Source organism: Alligator sinensis, unplaced genomic scaffold (genome assembly GCF_000455745.1).
Source record: "Alligator sinensis unplaced genomic scaffold, ASM45574v1 scaffold1244_1, whole genome shotgun sequence".
NCBI lineage: Eukaryota > Metazoa > Chordata > Crocodylia > Alligatoridae > Alligator > Alligator sinensis.
In genome coordinates, this window is record NW_005842591.1 from 592,408 (window position 1) to 617,045 (window position 24,638).

At 50.4% G+C, this 24,638-nt stretch overlaps 1 protein-coding gene across 6 annotated transcripts in view; it reads left to right on the top strand.

The window, feature by feature from the left end:
- Positions 1–23,884, top strand: part of TAOK1 (TAO kinase 1) — a 59,325-nt gene extending 35,441 nt beyond the window's left edge. For 5 of the 6 annotated variants that reach the window (XM_006032845.3, XM_025214567.1, XM_025214565.1 and 2 more), the window contains exons 9-20: positions 1,733–1,826; positions 3,230–3,311; positions 5,290–5,457; positions 6,286–6,489; positions 8,056–8,190; positions 9,211–9,447; positions 10,332–10,460; positions 11,641–11,844; positions 12,216–12,455; positions 16,596–16,808; positions 17,837–18,019; positions 20,199–23,884. In XM_006032845.3, the coding sequence (XP_006032907.1) occupies positions 1,733–1,826; positions 3,230–3,311; positions 5,290–5,457; positions 6,286–6,489; positions 8,056–8,190; positions 9,211–9,447; positions 10,332–10,460; positions 11,641–11,844; positions 12,216–12,455; positions 16,596–16,808; positions 17,837–18,019; positions 20,199–20,660 (2,351 nt within the window). In that variant the 3' untranslated portion in view covers positions 20,661–23,884. Of the gene's footprint in view, positions 1–1,732; positions 1,827–2,762; positions 2,920–3,229; positions 3,312–5,289; positions 5,458–6,285; positions 6,490–8,055; positions 8,191–9,210; positions 9,448–10,331; positions 10,461–11,640; positions 11,845–12,215; positions 12,456–16,595; positions 16,809–17,836; positions 18,020–20,198 lie in introns of those variants that run through there. The other variant, XM_025214570.1, reaches the window with a different exon arrangement.
- The last annotated feature ends 754 nt before the right edge of the window (positions 23,885–24,638 follow it).

A 24,638-nucleotide genomic window follows, 5' to 3' on the forward strand; every position in this document is an offset into this window, starting at 1 on the left:
AATACCCTCTGGGGTGGGGATGTTGCTGCTTCCCGACGCATCGGGCCCGTACTAACAGCCTTGTCGGGTCTCATCGCTGCATTCTCCAACTTCCTTGATTGACGGCGCATTCTGGTCGGCCGGTTAGCCTTCTCGGGAGTACGCTAATCCGTGTGAACTGCACCGTTCAGCTAAACATGCCGTCTGGCATTCCAAACTGTCAGCTTCATTTTCTTCCAGCACCATAAAACAGCCGCTTTCTTCAGACTCAGGGTTGTTGTTGCCAATATAAAGCAAGTTTAAGAGGTGTGGCTATCATGACATAATTGTGCTCGGGGTGGACTAAAGAGATTTGGCTGGATCTAGTGCCCTAGGAATGCAGTTAGCTCATGGTGACCACACCCCCGTTGTGCCTTGTTGCATGCTGCTTGTTTGCAGGATGAAGCGTTAGCCTTTTGTATGTGGCTTTGGGCTTGGTGGGGGGTGAGGCTTGGAGACAACAAATTGAGCATTATGGGCTGGTTCCCACTTTTGGCAAAAACTCTATGGTTATCTTATTTGTGTTGGTTTAAATAACCAAGGAAAAGAGGCAGAAGAATGAAAAGTCTAATTGTACTCTCCAGCTCTCATTGAGCTTTATTTGACAGAGAGATTTGAGCAATTTCTGGATTCTTGATGTTTTACTTTGGTAACTTAAAGTGAATAAACTGGAGTGGAGAGACCACTTCTTAATGAATAAAGTAACCTCTGTTCTGACCAGGAGCACACCATGGTCTGGCAGGTGAAGGGAGGTGATTCCCTACATCTGTACTAGGGCTTAGCCAGCCCCCAACTTCACAATTGAGGCAAATTCATGGGGCCTGGGCCTGCTTTTAACCTGTCCTGGAGCAGGGGTAACAGGGTTTCCTTTAATAGCCATCTTAAACCTTACTGCAGAGAAGGTAGGGGGAAAGGAAGGGTGAGAAGGTGCTTGGACAACAGCAGCAGTAGCCTGGAAAAACCTGACAGTCAAAACTGACTGCTGTGCAGAGATCGTCCTTCCCTTGAGCATAAATGCCTTTGTCTTCCTTCTGGCTGTTTTTAGAGGGCTTTGGTTTTGTAGGTTTACCCTCTAAACCGTCTGGTGAACCTTCAGTGCTGCTGCTTGTGTGGGATCACCTCCTTACTCCTTAAACTTCCAGCCAGAGTAACGCACTTGAGGGGGGCCCAGAGAAAATCCTACTCGGAATAGCAGAGTCAGCCCCTTACTGACACCTTGCATATGCGGCCAGTCAGTTAATCGTGGCTGTGGTGGCTTTTATGATCAGCTGCCTTTCCCGTCACTGCCATGCTACTGCAACGGGAGAACTCCTCGGCTTGAGTAATTATAATAAAAACCATGGCCAAGTTCATTTAGCAGGGGTATGCTGAGCGTGGACCTCGCTGTTGCTATACTCCTATTCGGGTCCTTCAGAGTGCGCTCGGAGAGCTCCACGATGGCAGCCCACAGAATCTGAAAGTTTGACAAGACAAAGCATTTGATCTTAGAGAGCTTTCATCCTCTGCAGTGGGAAAACCACTGCTGTAGGAGCACGTGCCAGCACATCTGACTGCAGGGTGCTTGCTGGCTTGGGGCTCCACGTCTGGGCAGTTGCGATTCTGCCATGATGCCCTTTTTAAAAATGTTTTTCTCTTAAGGGAGGTAAAGGCATAAAGAAAGGAAAAGCTGTGAGACTGTTTCCCTATATAAAAATGATTTTCTTTTTGTGTGTAGCGGAAAGGAAGCCTCCTTTGTTTAATATGAACGCAATGAGTGCCTTATATCACATAGCGCAGAATGAATCCCCTACACTACAGTCTAATGAATGGTGAGTATTACTGAGAGAGGAATGTTGTAGGGCATTGCTGTAAATGGAGTGCTTTGTCATGCCGAGTTCTTGAAATGGCTGGATTTCTGTTGGGAAGATGTGAGCTGGCTGTTGCAATAGGTGCACTGTGCACTGTATGTCTTATGTGCACAAAATTGACCGTTGACTAAGCTGGTGTTTTGGAGTCTGCAACACAACAGCTCCAGGAACCAAAGAAACCCGTAGTACGAACACAGAATGCCATAATACATTCAAGTTGTGCGTCAGTAAATGTTGGAAACCCACAAGCCTGCAGCAAATCAGGTTCTTAAAAAAAACCCAAAAACTGAAAAGCCGAGATTTGCAAAACCCCAATGTTGGTTTGTTGAACTATTGGCTTTTAAAACAAAGACACTGATAGTGTGGTATGTATCTTTGTTACACAGACTTTGCAAGCCTATTAAATAGTCATGTTTTGTGCCTCCTAGCCTTGAAGAATGTCTTTTTGAAACAGCAATGAGAGATTAAGTCCACGTTAAAGTTAAAAACTTGGTAATAATGTTGTATGTATGCTAAGCCACAGCCTGGATGCACTGATTGCAGTACAGTGCACTATGCTTTTTTTAAACTGTTTCAGCTTCAGAGATGTTCCGATTAGGTTTACTTGTGCCATGTTTGCACAGTAAATTCAGCTTATTTTATGTGCTTTCCTACCAATTAGAATTAATTGGCCAAAAAAAATTAGTGGAAGAAGAAAAATACCCCCTCCACACACACACACACACACTTTTTTTTTTTTGGTAGAGAGGGAAGAAAGAAATAAAACCCACATAAGTCCTGTAATATTAGCTTGATAGCAAAGTCTCTAAAAATCCACACCTTCAAATGGTGGGGAAGGAAAATGTAGAAGTTTCCCTTCCAGAAAGATATGTGCTTATGAAAAATTCCCCCACACCATGAAGAACCCTGGAAATTTTGGAAGACGAGTCTGATACATTTTCAGTATGAGATGTTAATGAAGAGTGGGGAGGACGGGGGTGAGCAGCACCCCAGGTGGAGCCCAGCCCAGGGCCACGGCTGAATGAAATCACTCCACAAAACTGGTGTTTTTACAGTACGAATTTTACACTTTGGTGCGGCATCGGGTTGTATGGGGAGTTGCATGCTGCATAAAGCTACTTCCTCTCCCAAATTGCTCCGTGTTGGTGCACTCTTAGTCTGAACCAGTTTGACAGCTGACATTAAATAGTCTACGTGGTAGCGGTGGGATCTGGTTGGATGTAGGGACATTGGAGGCTGCTGTGTGAAGGATTGGGTTGTGGGTGGTTCTGCATGCTCACAGATGCAAATAATTTGGTTCCTTGACAAGGCAGTGGACCACAATGGGCAGTTCTTTCAGATGATGTTTTTCCCTCTTGCAATAGGTCTGATTATTTTCGAAACTTCGTAGATTCTTGCCTCCAAAAAATCCCTCAAGACAGACCTACATCAGAGGAGCTCCTGAAGGTTGGCTTTCTTGTTCTCTCTTTTCCCTTTGGTGTTAAACAGGCGAGGTTATGTGGAGTCTGATGCTCTTCAGCGTGTCCTTTGCTCACCTGCTGCTCTCCTCTAAGCTTAAGCAATGCTCTGTCTGCTACCCCAGTACCCAGAGGCTAGTAGAGTGCGCGCTGTGCTCTCCTTGTCAGCGCTTCTAGACTAGCTGCTACTTTTTAGCCTCCCATGCACTTAGCCAGATGATTTCCTGGCCCAGCTACATCTTCACGGTGACTAGCAACAGCGCAAGATGACCGTCCACTCCCAGAGAGCCTTGCTTTCTGCAGCTCCATCTATCTCCCCTTCGGGTGCTATGATTAATCCTGACAGAGCCATCATGCATTAGTTATTAAAGTTCCTTTCTTTACTTCTCCTCTTTATCCTGTGCTGTATTTACCCCTGCGGGGTTTTTATGCTCTCCCAACACCTCTGTGCTCTCTACATAGAACTGGAAGTTACCAGTCCGGTGTGATCCGTGGCAAGACAAGGGGGAGGAGAGCTACTGTTTCTCTCCCATGTTCCTTTCCTTGACTTGGCTGCATGTCGCTTATTTGCCAAGCTCCTCCTGCCACATAGCCTAGCCGTTCTTCCTTCCTCCCTCTCCCATATGCTGCCAATACTGCCTTTGCTCTGGTGCTGGAATGTAGTGAGTGTGCTTAAACGGTTGCAAAGAGCTGAAACATGCCTAAGGGAATATATTTATGGGAAGCTCTGTGAGTAGGTATTGATGCTGCTTTACACAAATGTGACTTTGTGGTGCAGAGTAGCACTTGATTTTGGTCCTGGTTCATTTTTAATTTTCCTTGCAAAAGCTAAGGCACTCATCGGTGGTGGTGGTGGTGACAAAAGGTTTTGTATTCAATACCGATGTTCCCAAACCTTGTACTATCACCACACAAGTGCTGCCAGCACGGATTTTGTATGTTTTAACCCCCAAATGATCAGGATGTTTTTCCTTATTTGCACAGGCAAGGATTTTTCCATTCCAAAAGTAAGCACAATTCTCTGCTGAAGGGTTTGTGCAATTCTGTGGCTCGGGTTTATTTTTGGCAGTGTACTGCAATTAAAAAGAAGTAGGGTGAAAATGAAATGTTTCGTGGGTTTTATGAACATACCTGTCCTATCCAGCAGCTGTAAGCCAGCTAACGGGGATATGAGAGGAACGTGACAATTATTGGAAATTTCAGTGCTACCTTCCAGAGGCAGAGAATAAAGCTGATGCCTGTGTTACTGATGATTCATGCTTACGTAGCATGCTGTCCTACAGGCCACTAGAGCACCTTCAGACACACAGATAGGCTACCAGCAAATACACGTGCCTATGGTGCAGGGATTGCTTCTTATAGCAAGGACATTGTGGGGCAGCAGTTCCAGGACCAGCAGTAAGGGAGCTGGAAGTGCCCAAGACCTCTTTTATGTTGCACCAGAAAGTCATATGCTGAGCTAGGCCTTGTCTAGACTTGGAGAAAGACTGTTAAAAAAAAAAAATAGCTTACAAGATTTTAACCATCAGTCAGCACCCAGCAGAGGCAAGGTTTACCATCTTTACAACCGTACACACTATTTTGTGACTTCCCTTTGTTTGACTGTGACCATCTGAGGTGTTTTTAAAGGTACCTGCACCCAGCAGAGACAGGACTTAATAACTCACTTCGATTATTTTATGTATTTATTTATTTATTTTAAACAAAAAAACCCTTTTCCCTACTCTGCCCAAGGCCTACTCACAAATACCACTTCCTGCAACACATTGGGTGTCTGTGGATGTCACCCATCAAAGTATGGACTGATGAGGTCTGATGAGATAAGAACATAACCTATGGTAATATTATAGTACCTGTTTAGGGAGGAAGAGTAACAGACACATGCCCAGAGTTCATAAGGGTAGCATCTAGCAGAGCACGTGCACGGGAGGTAGGAAATGTCAGTCACCTGTTTGTGTGTCCTACAGCACATGTTTGTTCTTCGGGAGCGCCCTGAAACAGTGTTAATAGACTTGATTCAGAGAACAAAGGATGCAGTGAGAGAACTGGACAATCTACAGTATCGTAAAATGAAGAAACTCCTCTTCCAGGAGGCACACAATGGACCTGCGGTCGAAGCACAGGAAGAGGAGGAGGTAAGAGCTCAAGGGAACCTCACATTGTGGTACTGGGATAGTTAACAATGCCACCCTTCAAGTGATCCTAATTAGGCTTTGGAGTTAACTTGAGATGAATGGAGGCTGTTCATGTCACTCCGAGCAAGTGCTCCAGGCTGCCTGAAGATCCTCCCCGTCTACACTTGAGACTAGCCCATATTTCATCTGATGCAGTTTGAACTGGGCAAACCCCTACAACAGGCCAGGAAAACTGCAGGGTGGTGTTCCTGCTTGAGTGGGCAGCCTGTGCAAATGCTGGCGTTGAGGGTTTTGTACCGGTGCACCCTCACCGAGGGCTGAGTGTGGCGTACTGTAGGCCGCTGGCAGCCAGCAAACCAGCCTTATGTCTCATTTGTATTTTGAAGGTTTTCCTTCCAATTGTAACAGCCACAAATTTACTTGACTGAAAAAATGGGTGCTTAATTTTTGGAGCACATGATGCAGCTACCAGCTCAGGAACAGGGGCCTGTTGAACTGTTAAGAGTCAGCCCAACTACTCTCACCCAGAGGGAAGTAAGTTCAGGGTAAGAGGCTCAGCAGTGCGCTGTCCATCCTGCTGTCACAACAGGCATTGGTGGCAGAGCGGGGCTGGCTCACAGTAGAGTTTAGCTTGGTAGCATGCCCCTTCCCAAAAAGTCTGACATCGGCTGGCCTGAAGGGTAAGAAGCTGCCGTGACTCATCCAGTGGTTGCTCGATTAAGGATCAGCGTTCACGAGCTGTCTGTCAAGATCCATAACTTCACTACCGTGATAGATGGCTGTATTGTCAAAACAGTAACCGGGCCTTTCCCCTTCCCCACTTCCCAGGAACAAGACCACGGCGTCGGCAGGACAGGAACAGTGAATAGTGTTGGAAGCAATCAGTCCATTCCCAGTATGTCTATCAGTGCCAGTAGCCAAAGTAGTAGTGTTAACAGTCTTCCAGATGCCTCGGATGATAAGAGCGAGCTAGATATGATGGAAGGGGACCACACCGTGATGTCAAATAGCTCTGTCATCCACTTGAAGCCGGTGAGTGCTAGCTTTCTAGCAGGAGCTAGAAAGGGAGGCAGTTGCCTACTGACCAGGAGGTTGGTGGGCATGAACAGTATAGCGGACGAAGGTTTTGTTTCAGTTTTAAAAGAGGAACAAATCCATGCTTCTCATCTCTCTGTGTAGAAGTCCCGATTTTAAACCATGAGGCCGGGGGATGAACATGCATCTGACCTGTGCCCTCTCCGCAAGGCTGGTGCAAAGCTTTTTAAAAACAAATCCCATATGTTTTTCTTGAATTGGCTTTGTAGCAATTTTTGTGCCACTTAAATTGTTTCCAAAGCAGTTTGCCTTGCCACCAGGGTTGGAGGCTTGCCACTTGGGAGCTGGTTTGTTTAGCGAATGCCCTGAGCATTGTTTCACAAGGCAAAACCTGCAAGTGTTTTTCCTTTTTGCTGCCTTGCTAGACCCACAGCAGTGATGGAGAACTGTGCCTGACCCACCCTGCTTCCCACGACTTGACTGAATATTCAGTTAATGAACCAAGATACACAGAGAAAGAAATGCAGCATTCTGAGCGTGGCATGCTGTGAAACCACTTCCTCTGCTTACCTTGGACCCACAAGTCTCTCAACAGAGTCTCTCTCTGAACCATGCTGCTCTTACTACACAGGGGTTGTGATACGCTTTTCAGACCAATAACATTTTCAGAGCTAATGGTGGGAGTGGCCCTGATTTATTTTTTTCCCCTCTAATCAGATGTGGAACAAAGAGACGTGCCTTTCCTCAGTTAGCGTATAACATACTTAATTACCGGTTGCCTCACAATGAATCACAGATTCAGAATGAGGATCTGGAATGTGCGGTTGCAAATTAAAAGTTTGCTTTCTCCAGTGTGTCTCTGCAACAAGTAAAATTAACCTCATGATCTCGCCTGGTTGCAAAGAGCACGCTTGTCCTGGGGAAAAGACTTTATCTACATTGTAGTACGCTGGGTGGAAGTGCCCTGTTAAACATCCTAATCTATTTCTCTTTATGTCCCCCCTACTCTTGCCCTGGTAAACCATCACTGTCTTGTCAACACTAACATTATAAACTGTAATCTCCATCCCAGGAAATGTTCAAGAGCCGGTGAGACGGACACTTGGCTGGGATGGTTTAGTTGGGGCTGATCCTGCCTTGAGCAGGGGGCTGGACTAGATGACCTCCCTTCCAGCCCTACTTTCCTATAGTCGTATGACATTTCAGGATCATAGATTTATAGATTGTAAGGGCTGGAAGGGACCTCGTAAGATAATTGTGTCCAGCTCCCCTGCACTAGGCAGGAAGACAACTGGGGTCAAGTGACCCCAGCAAGGTGACTGTCCAGCCTCCTCTTGAAGATTTCTAGGGTAGGTGATTGCACCACCTCTGGAGGACCCTAAGTTCCAAGGTCATCGTCCCTGTTGATGGCTGTATACCTTCACCTGGCCTGTTGGTTACAAGGGTGATGATACTTTGACTTTTATTTTGTTAAGGATATCTTTAAATGGACCAAGAACAATCTCTGAGTAACAGAGATGCTCTATATTCCCTCTATTGCTGATTTGTTTTTGCATTGCTAAGGAGGAAGAAAACTACAGAGAAGAGTCGGATCCTAGAACAAGAGCGACGGAGCCTCAATCTCCACCCCAAGTATCCCGCCACAAGTCGCATTACCGCAATCGAGAGCACTTTGCTACTATACGCACAGCATCCCTGGTAGGTTTTGCTTTTTCCATCGCTTAAATGATATGAGCAGGTTTCATTTGAATGTTTGGCTTTACAAGTAGCAAGTAATATTAGGATTTTATCAGAATATGAACCATTGCCATAAACTCAAAATTGTTAGCACCAAAATAGTCAGATATATCTTAATAACGTTCACCAATAGCTAATGGCAGGTATTATTTGGTGCAGAGCCTCTTTTTTCAAAAATAGCATGCCTGGGAGAACATAGGCATTGTACAGCAGGAAATCATTTAGAACTGCGTGGTGCAAACAGGAGAATCCATTTTTTAAGTTTGTTGATCCTTTTTTAAAGCTTGATTGTGACCTTTTCATATATTCGTTCTTGCGAGACCTGCTTTTGGGTCGCGACCCACAGGTTGAGAAGTGCTGCTCTAGATCATCCAGAACGCAAGAGCGCATCTAGAAGTGTTACCAGCCAATAATAGAACCTGATGACTGTCCTTAACTTTCCTAGATAGACACAGACGACCTTAACGGCTCGACTTTTAGTCTTCCAACATAAGCATCAGTGCTGAATACAGTTGGGATGTCATCTCTGTGCCCTCTGCTTTTGGAGATGCTAAGAGCACTATCCAAAAATGGGGTCAGATTGATAAAAGGTCATTAAGGCCTTCATAGCGAGACTAGCCTTTGTGCCTAGTCATCTCCTCCCTGGCTGAAATGACAGCTATTTCTGCAAGACCCACCTAAATTGAGAGGGAAAACAAAGTGACTTTTGCCAGCTGTGTAGGGTTCTACCTTCCATCTCTGTAATGTCTCTCTGCAGAAAAAAAATACTACTGAAAACAGAATGAAGTTAAAAAACAAAAAAAAAAAGCAACTGAGCACTTGATTTTCTCCTAGCCAAGTCAGTATTTATGTGGTCTGCTGCCATTAGAACTTGTGCTCCTCTTTCGTGATGGCATCACGTTCTTGTGGAGTTTAAAGAAGGGTGAAAAGCAGACTAAGAGGCATTACCTTATTTTTATCCTGCTGTGGTTGTCTGACTAGGTGACAAGGCAAATGCAGGAACACGAACAGGACTCTGAGCTCCGAGAGCAGATGTCTGGCTATAAACGCATGAGACGGCAGCACCAGAAACAGCTGATGGCACTGGAGAACAAACTGAAGGCAGAGATGGATGAGCATCGCCTCAGGTTGGACAAAGATCTTGAAACACAGCGCAACAACTTTGCTGCAGAAATGGAAAAGCTAATTAAAAAGCACCAAGCAGCCATGGAGAAGGAGGTAAGAAGCTAAGATTCAGCTGACTGGTCCGCGTTCGTTGATTCTATTGAACTGTCCGCCACCCTCGCTGGCGAAGAAATGACATTGGAGTCTCTTACGCATCTATTTTCAGAAGCCAAGCAAACTGATAATTAGAGAGAGGCTAATGCATCACCTCCTTACACTAAGGGGCTTATGTAACTAGAGGAAAGGTATGTCCTGCATCTCAGTGCATTTTGCCAACTCTTAGCAAACCAAGCCCGTGAAAAACTCCAGCAAGGATTTTCCTTTCTGTTGTCTTTATCCTCCATTGTCTTGCTTTTATGTGAGTTTTAACACAGTGAATTAATCAAATGCTTTCTTCAGAAAAGACCAGGAATCCAGGTAGTTAGGGTATTGCTCTTGCCTTATATGACTCCTGTCGGGAGTTGTGATTGAGACGGATAGACCTGCACAGCAATGTGCCAGCTGTGCTTAGACTCTTCATCCTTCCATCTGCTGGTGAATATGCTTAAGTTTAATAAACGGTGGCGAACCAGTGCCCCTGTCAGAGATCAGTGGGCAGGATTCTTTGGCTACTCTTAGCTTTGGTCCTTTGCTGGAGCTGCCTAAAGGCTTTCTCTGCAATTAGGCGTTGACTTTAATCGGGAAGAGCTTAAAACTTAGAGTTAAGGTGATGTAGCACTGAGCAAGGATTATCATTTGGTGCCTTCCTTGGTTGGAGTGGGGGGGACGACGGAGAAATGAGTGTGTGAAAGCAGCTTGGGTCCTTGAAAGGCATAGTAAGTATTACATCGAAAGCATAAAGTGAGACATGGAGCAGGTGGGCTGAAGTGGAAATGGAGATCAGTTAAAATTCAGTGAGTCTCACACACACCTTTGCTTTTATCTTGGAATTGGTGTAGGCCAAAGTGATGGCTAATGAAGAGAAGAAGTTTCAACAACACATTCAGGCCCAACAGAAGAAGGAACTGAACAGCTTCCTGGAATCACAGAAGAGAGAATACAAGCTCCGCAAAGAGCAGCTCAAAGAGGTAAAATCCCGTGTTACAATAACAATCAGGGATTAATTATGCTAACATCATGGCTTGTACCATGTATTGTACCAGCAGACTCGACTCCTAGACTTCAGGGATGCCATTAAGCTATGGAATACATGTCATTGGAGCATGACGAGTTCGGTGTTGTGATTCAGGCATCACATAACACCTTCCTGAAAGACATCACTTAGACCGTTTATAAACTTGATCTTAGAACAAGAGCAAATGGGTTTACATTGGCATTCAGGTAGCTCACTGGAAGTACAGATTTCTCTTTTATTTGATATGGTTTGCGGTTCTGGGCTGGCCAAGACTTAAGGATCTTAAGAACTGAAAGAGAGTAGTTTGGGGGAAACATGTCCTGTTGCTGGAATAAAAAGCAGCATATTGATCAGATTGTGTAGCTGGACCCCTTGTATGCAGGCCATAACCACTATAATTAGTGAAATTTTTCATTTCTGGGTGATGCCTCTACAGTAGATAATCAAGGGAGTAGAGCAGCGGCAGTGACCTGCAGAAGGTTTGTTAAAATATGCATTTGGAAGGCAGCAGAAATAGCAGGAGAAGCTGTTTAGTAACGTAACGATTGTATTGTTCTGAATATCATCATAGTCACATCCAGAGGAGCTGCAGGCACATCCTGCTGGTTCTTTTTGCAGACAGACTGATATCTCTGCCATCAGAAGCAGAGTTTGAAAAGTCCGCCACGCCTGGGACTCGGCTTTGGAATCAATGCTAACAAATGCCAAGGGGAAGACTCCCATGGGAGAGAGAGGCCCAGCAAGCAGTGGGGTCAAGGGAGGCAGGGCAGAGCTGTGGTGGGTAGGAATCTTTGTCTGGTGGAACCAAAGATGACATTCCTTAGGGGAGCATAGGTGCCGAATTGGCAACTGTTGTTAAAAATATCCTTTGAATGAGATGGAAACCTTCCCTCCTGTAGAGGCCTGGTAAATGGGAGTTGGTAAGTGGCAGTGCATCATCAATTGGAAAATGCAAAATCGGTGGGAAAACGTAGTGTTCTTGAGGCCAAGGGAAAGGGGACAGACTCTTAAGTAAGTTGAACCCAAGCGTGGGAGGGAAGGCGAAGCTGCAGTTCACCAGGCAGTATCGCCCAGCTGCTTGGAGTCGAGGAGGTTAGCTGGATGGCCGTGAAATCCCTGTCCTGATGTTGCAGGAGCTGAATGAGAACCAGAGCACCCCGAAGAAGGAGAAGCAGGAGTGGCTCTCCAAGCAGAAGGAGAACATCCAGCATTTCCAGGCAGAGGAGGAGGCTAACCTACTGCGCCGCCAGCGGCAATACCTGGAGCTAGAGTGCCGCCGCTTCAAGCGAAGAATGCTTCTTGGGCGCCACAACCTGGAGCAGGACCTTGTTCGGGAGGTAAGAGGGGCAGCAGCAGGGCAGAAGCTGTAACCATGGCAGCCCCACACGAGCCGGCTGGGGCACCTCTGGCATTGCTGGGGTCCTGCACATGGCACAGGAGGTGGCAATGCACAATATCCAGCAGAGCAGATAATCTCATTTGGCAGGTCCAGCAAGCCAAGTGAGGGGCTTCTCACTAGCAAACACTTGCTCAGGAGGGGCATTGTGTCAGGAGGGTTTGATTGGGGAGAAAGCGAAAGGCCAGGGGCGCAGAAATAAGGGGCCTTTGCCAGGTTGGGTCTAGTACCCACTGGCAGTGAGTTGGGTCTGCCCCCAGCCACAGAGCGTGCGCAGGACCTGTAGCCACCTGCTGTCTCTCCCTGGCTCAGGAGCTGAACAAGAGGCAGACGCAGAAGGACCTGGAGCATGCCATGCTGCTGCGCCAACACGAATCCATGCAGGAGCTGGAGTTCCGCCACCTCAACACCATCCAGAAGATGCGCTGCGAGCTGATCCGCCTGCAGCACCAGACCGAGCTCACCAACCAGCTGGAGTACAACAAGCGGCGCGAGAGGGAGCTGCGGCGCAAGCATGTCATGGAGGTCAGGCAGCAGCCCAAGAGCCTGAAGGTAGGTGTGGTGGCCACGCACAGCCCAGGCAGGGAAGCGGGGTTGTCAGTCTCTGGCTCAGAGATCTAAGGCATAGCTCAGTGCATGGCGACTGGCTGTACTGCAGTGACAGCTAATCACAGGGCCACGCTACAAAATGATGCTGTGTCCCTTATTGAACCTTTCCCCCCACACCATCCTCTCCTCACCCTACCATGTGCTGCTGCCCAGGTCTTCAGCAGGCTTATGGCTGTCTCTCGTATACCTTAAGCTGAGAAAGCAGCTCATCGTGACGCCTGTGCTATTCACCCAAGTGCCTGTGTGATTTTTGTCTTCACCCTCCTGCCTGCCCAGCCTTCCCCTGATTCCATCACCGTCCCTTCCACTTGCCTTCATTAAGATGGTAACGCTTTTGAGAAGAGGATTTGTCGATAGATCCCTGCCTGGGTAGACTGGCCTCCACTGCATTGGCTTTGGTGGAGCTGTGCCAGGCACACTGACTGCAGATCAGGCCCTTGGTGTTTGTTTTTTGAAAGGCCAGGGACATCCATAGAGCCATGTCAGCAGTGGAGTGTGGCTAAGATCCTTTTCATTGGCATGTTTGGGGGTAGCTGGATCCCTTTCCTGGGCGGTGGTTGTGTTACAGGGAGGGCCCTAGCTCTGCCTGTTCCCCAGCCTTCCCTTGTTTAAGGGAATGCTCTCGGGTAACACAGCAGCAACAGCTGCGTCTTCCCTTTTGAGTAGTCAAAATTTTTGAGAAATTGGATTTTAAATTCTATTTAAGAGGCTTTCCCCCATCTCTCCTCCTCACCCTCCCATGAGAGGAGCCAGGCCATCCTTCTGTCAGGCATCAGCATTCCCAGCAAAGCTTCCATACTGCTGTTCCACATGGAAGTCAAGTGCACGAGCTTGCCCAGAGGGTGGATGGTGCATAAATATCGGCAGGCGAGCAAGGGCTGGAAAGGAGTTTTTACCTGTTGCTGTAGCCTTGGAAAGAGGACCCTGAGGCTGCCCCATGTCGTGCTGTGGTCTCCTCAGGCACTCGTCCTGCAGGCAGCATGGGGGTATCGGAGCAGACCTGCTTTGCTTCAGAGCTAAGACTTTTGGTGCTTCCAGTATAGGCCCTTCTCTCTGTCCAGAGAAGTGCGGCTGTCGGGTGTGAAGTGCCTGCAGAATGGAGTATGAGGCCCTTCCCAGAGCCGCCTGCTCTGTTCCCCTTGAGGGGGAGGCAGGCTTCTCCTCCTGTCCCAGCGCTCTGCCGTGCCCATAATAGAAAGAGCCGTGTGGCGTACCGAGCGCAGGGTTTCTTTATTGTTCTAGGACTCCCCAAGTCGCGGCTTGCCTGCCTGACTTGGTTCGTACGACCTGCAGGTGATCTCCTTGGCAGACATTGCCTGGGAAATAACCAGCCTGAGACCAGTACTTCTGCGGCAAAACTGTCATTTGTCAATATTAGCATGATTTTAAAGCAGAGAGCTGGCTCGGGGGTGCTGGGGACCGTTCGATCGCGGGTCAGAATCTCCAAGGATATAGGGTATAAATAGCTGGTGATTCACAGGGAAGCTGTATCGTGCTCTGAGCTGAATCATACTGAAGCAGCCGTATTAGGCCAATCCTCCTGAGATCAGCATGAATGAAGCCTGCCCGACGATGCGATCCAGGTGCAAGTGGCAATGTGCCCCGTACCATGCTCGCCTTCCCAGCTAGAGCAGGGAGGGCAGAGGGCTGACAGGGTCCCAGAGACCGACCCGCCTTGGCCGGTTGGCCGTCTCGGGGCAAGGGAGCATGCACTGCTGCCTGCACTGCACTACCCTAACAAGGGACTTCAGATCAGAGCCATGAACCCCCAGCCCCTTTTCCTAGCCCTGCATTTCCATAAGCACAGCACTAACTGCAGGCTCCAGTCACAGCCCTGCAGCACAGTGCCCTTGTTCCAGGAACCTTAAAGCTTCCCGTACTTCTGAACAGTGCAGGCGAATGCTTTGCTAGTGGCAGCTGTGCTCCCGCATCTCTCCAGCAGTGCATCCCGGTGTCAGAGGCCTCCTGTGCTGGGCACAGTCCAGAAGTAACAGCATCTAGAGGTCCCCCTTCAATGAAAACTGCCCTTCTTCAAGAGAAGACTGGAGGGTCACCTGGTTGGGGTCGTCTGACCCCAGATGTCTTTCCTACTTATGCAGCGGGCTGGACCCGATGATCCTTCGGGTCCTTCGGGGTCCCTTCCAGACCTATGATTCTGATTTTTCTTATTTGGAGTGGTTCGACTGTGATGCAAATACCCTCTTTCACAAGACTCCACCAAAATGATCTTGTCAGGAGTCTGCCTGGAAGCCTGACCCCTCCCTTCTGTTTCCTGTTGTTAAAGCCTTTTGGTTGGAAAGTTGTAAACAGAGCCCGGTGCCGGACTGAAACTTCACAGAAAGGGAGGACAAACTGCATTGTTAGTCCCCGGCCATAGCCCAGCCTTTGATAGGAGAGCAGACCCTGCAGACGCTTCCCTTTGGAGAGGGGGGGTTGGAGAACAGCCTTCAAGGCTTTCCGGTGGGGAAATTGCTTTCTGCTAACTCAGAAATGGTAAAAGTGGTGTCCTGCCTCTGTGATAGATGCAGTAGCTGAATGGAATGAGCCGTCGCCAGGGCCTGCCCCGGGGAATCACACTATTCTTTGAAAACCGACTTGCTGGTGATGAAGTGTTTAGGGGAAGTAAGACTGGGTTTGAGTGCTGGGCCTGCACACGCTAGGGTTATCATCCGGCCAGTGCGACCAGTCCTGGTGTCATAAGTCGTGGGAGGTCAGCTCGCAGGCAGCCGTGTCTCCAGTCCAGGTGGTGGAGTTCCTCCCTGGAGCAAGGTGCATGAGGCCATTCTGTGGCCGGGAGCGCCTGGACGCTCAAATTTCAGACCATGTAGGGCTTGCCATGAGGTCCCGGCTTAGTGCCATGGGTCATACAGGCTGAGTTGTTCCCTTGTGTTCCTCTGTTGGAGTGTTTCTGGGGCTAATCTTGTCTCCCAAGAGCAAATACTGCTTGGTAGAAGAGCACAGGATGTGGTGCAGAGGTCCCCAAGCTAGCCTGTTCAGAAGCAGGATAGCCACGGCAGAGCTCGTTAGCTTTGATGGCACCATGCTGACGTGGCTACATGTCTTCTGGTGCCCGAGCCAACTCAGCGCTGCATTGGGCCTTGTAGATGTACACTGGGGTCTGTCGCTGCTATTCCTGCTTTGCCTAGACAGCCTGTCCTTGGGAAACTGTCCCTCCACCTTGGTGTTTCTGGAGCCCCTTCCTTCTCGAGATCTCGGAGCACAAGTCCTGTGCAAGGTACCTAGGAATTAACCAGGTGAGGAAATGGCTCTAGAGAGGAGTCACTGACCCAAGGTCACACAGCAGGTCGGTAGGAAATCCAGGCACCCAATGACCCCCAGTCTGGGGTTGTAGTCACTTTGTCCCACTTTGACAGCGTGGTTGTGTGGGCAGGTGCAAAGGAAGAGAACAGGGAGAACATCACATCTCCTGCCACTGCCCCAAGGGCTGTTTTGCATGAGGGTGAACAGTGATGCTGTTGTACAGGATGGGTTCACCAGTCAAACTGAGGCCCCTCAGGGTGGGGCTGAGATGCTGTGTTCCTGAAAGGCACGGGTAGTTCAGCTACACTCTCCTTTGCCAGATCTGGAAGGAGATCTGTCTTTTGCTCTGATCTCCTTCACCAGATCCAGAAAACAAGAATTTAATTCTTCTTCCTTGTGTGTTCCTAATTCTGCTTCTTTTTGACTTTGTAACATTGAATGCATAGTGTTTCTAACTATGCAGGCTCAGCCATGTTGAAGTACGGCCCTCACTGCTCATAAGCATTACTCCTACCCCTCAAGAAGTCGTCTTGAAAAGCAACACTCAGGACTGGATCCAGTCCAGCAGCAAGTGGAGCCCTTTGTGTAGAGACAGCTGTATTTAGGCTGGAGCTTTGTGACAGAGGGGCCTGTATTCTCATTGTTCCTCATAGGAGCAAAGTGTCAGAGCAGCTGCAGTAGCCTGGTCCTTGCCTCTTGGGTGGTTTATCACTTTCCTCCTCAGACCTTAAATGCTCGTGTCCAGCTGTGAATTCTTGAACTTAGGCCCATCCGTATGGTACTCAGTATGGTAAAACACTCTGGGTCTTTTCCTATCTCTAGTCCAAAGAGCTGCAGATCAAGAAGCAGTTCCAGGACACGTGCAAAATCCAGACCCGGCAGTACAAAGCCTTGAGAAACCACCTGCTGGAGACCACGCCAAAGAGCGAGCACAAAGCGGTGCTGAAACGGCTCAAGGAGGAGCAGACGCGCAAGCTGGCCATCCTCGCCGAGCAGTACGATCACAGCATTAATGAAATGCTCTCAACACAAGCTGTGAGTTGCCTCCCAGACCCTGCGGCCCCCCTGGCCAAAGGCAGCAGCTTGCAGTATGTGACCCAGAGATGCTCTGACAGCAGGGCTGGCTCCTCCTGGCCCCACATGTGGTATCGGGGTTCAGAGACCAGGCGCGCTTGTGCCCGCCTCCCAGAAGCACCGTAGAGGCCAGGAAAGTGCTTGCTGCCAGGCTAGGGTCACTGTGATGGGGCCAGATGGAAATCTGTGTTGATCCCACAGGTGCTTTTGCACCTGGTGCGGCAGCTGAGCATTCAGAGGCTCCCTGGGCAGCCCCGCTCTCTGGCTCCCAGCCTGGGGATTTGGGTTTTGAGCTCATGCTTCTGCCTGCCAGAGCAGCTCCAGCTTCTGAGAGCGCTGCACGGGGCTGTCAGCACAGAAGAGTTTAAAGACACTAAAACTAGCATGGCAAGGCTGGGAAATTCCATTTTGCTGCCTGACCCTACACTGAGCCATGGGGTGGGTACCTGCAGTAGCTGCATTGCCATTCCTCTGCAGGGCCTCACATGCCCTTCTTGCTCTGTGCCCAGGTACGGCAGCCTGGAGCTGGGTAGTACCACCTTAGTGCATGCTCAGTGAACCCCAGGGATGGGGTTAGTTGTTCAGGTGACTACACTGGACTCAAGTCCTTTCTCCACCTCCGATTCCATGCGAACAGAGCAAATCCACATTGGACATCAGCACCCCAGTAGTCAAACAAATGCAACACAGGAGACTTTTTTTTCCCCTAGGTTCTCTGGCAAAGGAGAGGGCGATAAGTCTTAGTACCGGCTACCCCGCCATCCCTGTAATGAGCCAGAGTTTCTCAGATGCCGGTCTGTAGTGTCACTTGCAGCAGCATGGCTATCTTGCTGCCACCAGTGTTTGTCACTGTGGGCTCTCTGTTCCGTGAAACTAAATACAAGAGAGAGCAATTGTGTGGCTAAGAAAACAAATGGCCCTTTGCCCCGTAGAGTGTGTCAGGAGAGGCTGCCCCCCAGTGAAACGTCTCTATTGTCTTCCTTCCACAGCTGCGTCTGGACGAGGCGCAGGAAGCAGAGTGCCAGGTTTTGAAGATGCAGCTGCAGCAGGAACTGGAGCTGCTGAATGCGTATCAGAGTAAAATCAAGATGCAGGCCGAGGCCCAACACGACCGGGAGCTGCGTGAGCTTGAGCAGAGGGTGTCCCTCCGCAGGGCCCTCCTGGAGCAGAAGGTAGGGAGGGGGCAGGGCCAGCGGGCTGCTGACAGGAGCCCCCTTAACGTTGTCCACTGTCCTGGGTTGTAAGCACAACACACTTGCCCTAATGGAGAAATGGGTCAGTGCTTCACTTTGTGCTTGCCCTTTCCCTGCTGGAGGGAAGCTTGCTATAGTGATGACTCGGGGTGGGAGAGGAGGCAGAACATCCTCTCCTTGCACGGGCTGCCCGGTGTCTCCCAGCTCTGCATAGGGCACGGTGCACTGAAGGAGAGTTTCTGTGGGAAGGGCAGAGTAGTGTGGAGACCTGGACAGAAAGATTTACCTAAGGAGCCCCAGCTGCCATTTCCCCACAGAACAGTGTTGATTCAAATCATGCGGCCGTCCAGCGGAAGTGATAGTTAAGACCTGACCCCTTGGCACGCTGGAGCAGCCAGGCCCGGCCCCAGGACTTGATGCAGACTTGCTTGTATGACTTGCCTCAAAATGCAGGCACTGCAACATGGCTCCTGGGCCAGCACCGGTTCTGTGCCAGCTCCTGCAGTGCTCTTGAGTGTGTCACCAGCAGTCCTTAAATCGGGGCAGTTACTTTGGCCCCTCCAGGTCCCTTTTGCTTGCTTCTCGCAGAGGCCAGCAGGTGCGTGTTCAGCTAGGAAAGCACACTGGGCAGAGTAAGCCTAGACAGAGCAGTCTAGGAAAGCTGTGCCTTCCTTTTCTCCTCAGGGGGCTTTTTCAGGCGGCTGAATCTCCAGACAGGAAGAAGCCTGCTGATGTTCCAGGAGGGGCTTTGGGTTGGGGCACCTGGGGTCTAGTGTGTCACCTTGTCTTGCACTGATGCTTAAAAAGTCAGTGTGGAAGTAGAAGAGTTTGTAGCGCGGCTGGAGGGCATCCATGTTGTGTCCGTGTTGCCACCTGGTGGCATGACCTGATACGTGTCTTGCAAACAAATGCAAGAGCAGATCCGCTGGGCAGTTTGTGGGGTGGTGACCACGAGAAATTCTGGCAGGAAATGACCCGAGGAAGTGGAATCTGTTGAAGCTGCACCAGGGTCTGGAGGAGCGTGCCTTAGGCAGAAGTAGCTCTGGGCATGTGACTTGGTGAGGGCCCTCCTGGGGCAGGAAGCTCCTGTGAACCTGCTTTTAGCCTCGGGTATGATGGTGGGAAGTTCAGCCCAGCTCCAGTCCGTGATCCAGGTGCTTCTCACAGGTTAGGTACCCCTGAGTGATGCAGTGCTTTAGGATTGCTAGCTCCCCGGGAAATAATAGGTGGTGAGCATGTTTCAGTGAGGAGGGGTCTGTATGCCAGAAGCATGCCTGGTGCTTGCAGTCAACAGCCAGCAGGGAAATGGAGCTGAGTAAGGAGGCTGGGGCTGGCTTGTGGGGTTACAGTTGACTGGAAAGAATAGTGGCCCCTCTGGAATGGGACTGGAAGCTGCTGCATTGGAAAAGGCCTCTCCTTTTGGCTCTTGGCTATCAAGAGCCTTGCGATGCCAAGATCTGGGCAGCAAAAGTGAATGAAGGCTGCTTTGAGCCTGGTGCCAGCTTCCTAGTGCCCATGTGTGCTCCGTGGTAGTCTGGCAGAGCCAGGACTACAGTGCAGTGAGATCTAAGATGCACGCAAGACTTGTGATCCTCCCAGCAAGGAGCTGCTTATGTTAGGATGGTGCCCTTCACCAAGCATGCCTGACTCAGACTAAGGCAGGGCATGCAGAGCCAGCCCCTTCAGCAGGCAGTTTGTAAAGTGCTGGCAATATAGAGCTTGTATGGCAATGACACACTCATGCTGTGTGCTTGCTTGGTGCCAGTCATGACCTGGGCTGTACATGCCAGGGGCTGCCTGAGTTGCCAGTTTCCACAGTTTTAGAGTTGGTAATATTAGCGTGTCCACCAGGCCCTGTGCCATCTCTAGGCCTATGCGTCCCCTCCCACAGTGACATGGATCAGTTGGAGCTGTTCTGGCTTCCTTTCCAGCATCCTGGCAGCATCACCCCCCACCCTGGTACATTTAGAGGTGTGTTAAGGAAGTTTGCTACTAAGTGAGCAACAGAACCACAGAGGAGGAAGAGACATCCTTGAACCATGCACTTTGGCCCTGCTTGTCCGTGTCTGCATGCTGCGGGTTTACGACCATGCACACGCCGCAAAGTGAGGTGATGAGTCCCGCTGCCACCAACTGCCTCTTCCTTTTGCTTCCCCAGATCGAGGAGGAGATGCTGGCGCTGCAGAACGAGCGCACCGAGCGGATACGGAGCCTGCTGGAGCGGCAAGCCCGCGAGATCGAAGCCTTCGACTCGGAGAGCATGAGGCTAGGTTTTAGTAACATGGTCCTTTCTAACCTCTCCCCCGAGGCATTCAGCCACAGCTACCCGGGAGCTTCTGGCTGGTCCCACAATCCGACGGGGGGTGCGGGACCTCATTGGGGTCATCCCATGGGTGGCCCACCGCAAGCTTGGGGCCATCCAATGCAAGGTGGACCCCAGCCATGGGGTCACCCCTCGGGGCCCATGCAAGGGGTCCCTCGAGGTAGCGCGATAGGGGTCCGCAACAGCCCCCAGGCTCTGAGGCGGACGGCCTCCGGGGGACGGACGGAGCAGGGCATGAGCAGGAGCACAAGTGTTACTTCACAAATATCCAATGGTTCACACATGTCTTATACATAACTTCAACAGTAACTGAGGGTGGCAATTCCACTGGAGCTGTCTGCCAAGAGAAACTGCCTACAGACACCACCCCCGCAGCCTCCTCTGTGCGGCACTGCCGGGGGGGGAGCTGGGCGCACACGGAATCTTGTATTCATTTTGTAAAGCATTACGTTTCGTGTTTACTAACTGGGATGTCATAGTATTTGGCTGCAGGGGCTGGGGGGTTCATTTCTACTGGGGGGAACACGGGAGGGGGCCCGAGAAATATATGCAACTAGGCAGAGGGGTTGGCGGGGACTCTCCTAAACACCCTGCAGGAGGGCCTCTGGCGGCCTGGGTCACCCCGACCCAAACGGGGCAGAGGAGGAGCTGGAGCCTTTGCCAGTGTCTGGCTGCACCCGGGGAGCCGGCTCGGCGAGCTGGGAGCTTCGGGGGTGGAGCGGCTGAATACCTTGCCCCGTTTTTATTTGTCAGTAAATTGGCCTCATTTCCAGGTGTTGCCCAAGAGGAGAGGGAGGCATTAAAGGACTTGTAGGTGAGCAAGAGATGGGAGAGGAGAGGCTGAGTGGCTTTGTCTGCTGAGGTGCCAGGGTCTGATGGGACCCTTTCCACCCCAGCACCCGGCCCCTCTTGCATTAAGAAGAGAGCTTTCTCCCGCAGAGGGCACGGGCCCTTTTCCTGGTAGCCGCAGCCAGGAGGCAAGGGCCGGACCCCGCGTCTCCGCGCTCCCCTGCCTCTGCCAGCGGTAGCTGCCTTGTGCTGGGAGGAGAAGTGGGGCAGAAGAGCATAAGGAAGGCACTCGCATGGGTAATACTGTGACATCTCATCTTAGCTAAGCACCAGAATAATTCCTGGAGCCCTAAGTAGTCCTTTTGCTCTGTTCTTCAGAAATGTTAGACTCAACAGCCGGTCAGGCTGAAATGCCAGAGGTATTCTGAACGATGCCATAGTCGCAAAATGCCATTGATCGGGGTTTCCATTACTACACTACATCACCGATTTATTACCTTGGGCTTCTCGCAGTTTCCTGTTTACATGTAGAGTGTAGCCAACTGTTTAAATGTTTAGTTGCCATAGTGTACCGGGAGGACCTGAGCCAACGACTCTGCCAGCTGCTGACTAACCCACATCACCACTGTAGATCTTGCTGCATGTCAGGCTCCTTTCTGTTATTTTGGTTGCTGCAATGCTCTTCCACGTGACAGTCCGTTGAAACGTTGTGATCATTCGGCAGCATGTCACCGCGCATCGGAGGCACTACTTCCGGGAGGGTCTCGGCAGAGCTGCTGTACTACTGAAAGGGAGCGAAGGAGGCTGGGGAAGACCATGGGAAAAGGTCAGGGAGTCTATGCAGACACAGAATGATTTTTGTGGCCAAGTCTCATCCCTCAGTGCTGGGAGTCAGAGGTGTCCTAGTGCCAACGCCAGGGAGGTCTGGGCCAGTCAGCGCCGTGGGGTGGCGAGAAGAGCAGGTAGGCGAAGTTTTGGCTCGAGGGCAGAGGGTCTCCTTCCTGGGGCCCGCCCAGCCGGAGCTCTTTGTAAATGACTTTCCTTACAGACTAATCATCTTGAAGAAAACACTAGCTGCTAACTCTAGGATTTGCCTTTAATATGTTTATAGGGCTCAAAAGCAAGGTTTGCAGAATGTGTTTGTCCACGTGACATATTTATATAGAGAAAACTCTAGCATCTCGCTGCTGTTCGGGTTTCTCGACGGGGCGATGTTCTTTCATGAGCTAAATTCAGATCCACTCCAGACCCGTAGCTCTCAGCCCGCCTCTGGGGAATCCAAGCTACGGGACTGACAGTGTCTCACTACAGCATATCACTGAACAGAGATGAAGACTTACCAAGCCAGGCTTCAGATTAACGCCTTAACTGGGGTCCTGTAGTATTAACAGTGCACAGAAGTTTAGGGTGCGGCGGGGGTCCTGCAGCAGGAAATGCCTTTTTAGCCGCCCTCTAGGTCGTGTGTACTTCTGTGATGGCTAGGTGTCATCCCAAGCCTTCCGGCTCTACATCTCTGTGTGGAATGGGCCTTCCTGGCCATTCTTTTGCATTTAAAACACTCAAATTAAACCGAACTAATAAGGAAAATCCTCTGCATTTTCCTGGAGGGTTTTTTTCAAATTGAAATTGAAAGCCAAAAAGAAGCCACCTGTGTTGGAATTGACCCCCTTGCCGGTGCGGAGAGCAGGTCCAGAGCATGGTGCTAATGTGGAGTGCTTCAGAGCCCCAAGCAGCGGCGGCGGTGATGGGGAGGCTGTACTTACACACTGAGTCGTTTCATTCTTTTGCTTCTGTTATGGTTTGAATTTGGTCAAAGTCTCTGGCTTAAACTGGGCTACTTCAACCGAGTTCCCTCAGACCATCTTGTTTGTGTAATGTAAAGCATGACTGAATGCTGGACCCAACGATGTCTATCCCATATTGGCTTTTTTGTATTCAGGAGAGTTGTGTAGTAACCATTTTTACATGTATATCATGTGCAGACCTGGACTATTCCAATGAGTTTAATATTTTAATTAAAATAGTTTGCAAAAACTGATTCAGATCAACTCGTCTACATGTGTGTGTCTCTGTGTGTGCACGTGGGTACCAGCAGCTGCCTTCTGAATGAGTCTGATCTCAGGAGATGTCACCCAGTAACTCAGTTGTTGTAAGCGGGGGGCGGGGGATCGTGTTCATGTTTGTACTGGAGGTGTGTGAGGAGGTGAATTAGTATATATAATGTATATGTTTTTATAAATATAAATATATATATCACAAATATATTTGTGAGATATATGTACAAATATAAAATAAAATATTCCAGAGAGACGCAAACACTTTCTGAATCAGTTTGCAAACTCCATTTTTTTTTAATTAAGATGACCTGCTCCATGCTGGACTAGACAGTCATGCCCTAACCTTAGCCCTGGCACTGCCAATACTGTCATCTGTAAACTGGAAAGACAGGTCCCAGGATCTCCTCCCGATGCTAGTTGTACCCCTTCCCTCGGCGCGTCCCCGCGGCGCTCCCCCTCTGCATGCTGCGTTCGGAAGCTTGTTTGCCTTCTCGCGAAAGGACCGGCCAGGACGCCTCGGCCGGCTGCTCTGCGGTGGTTTTTCCCCTTCCCCTGGGCACAGGCCTTGCAGCCGAGTGTAGCCAAGAGGCGCGATACCGGAGGAGCCCTTCTGGGTTTTGCAGAATTCACATCGGCAAAAGGGGCCGCGTTTTCTGGGCGCGCTGTGGCTGCCGCTCCCAGAGCCCGCCGGCTTCCAAGGGGTCATGGCGCGCGTGTGGCAGGATCCCGGGCACACAACTACTCACAGGCCTGCCTGTAATGGCTGCGTTGTCGGTTCCGAGCCGGGCCCCAGGGTGCTGGCGCATCCTGGCGTGATGCTGTGTCCCGAGGCGAGGGGCACCTACCGGGCTCAGACCAGTCTGCCCATGCGGTTGCTAGGAGCGGTAAACCATTGCCCATCTCTCTGTGCTTCGGTGTGCCGTGGCTGTCTCCAGGGACGCACATCTGCTCTCTCGCTTGTCATACACTCGTGTGCGCCTGCGTGTCCCCATGCGCACGGCGGGGGCTGTGCATGTCTAGCAAGGTGCTGGGGTCTGGCAACTCCGCGATGGGCTGGCAGGGTCCAGGCCCCATTGGGGTGAGGCCGGATCCCCTTGCATGGAGGCACGATGTGGGGGAGCAGCTGAGGGACGCTGCTGTTTCAGTGCTGCCTGTTTCTTGCGGTGGGGTGGGGCGGGGCGGGGGTGTCCTTTGCTGTCTGTTGGGGAAGGAAGGTGGAAGGCCATGCAGAAGGTGGGGGGGGGGCAGTCTGGTACTGCGAAGCGGCGGCCAGCAGCCCGCTGGACTGGCACGGGGAGAGGAAGGGCCTGGGAGTCCCCAGTGGTGGTTCATCTCCGAAGATCACGACCCGCCTTCCTGCCTGCCTTAGGCTGCATTTCGCTGGCCTCTCTGTGCGTGCATGGTGCTTAGCGCCGGGGACCACAGCATT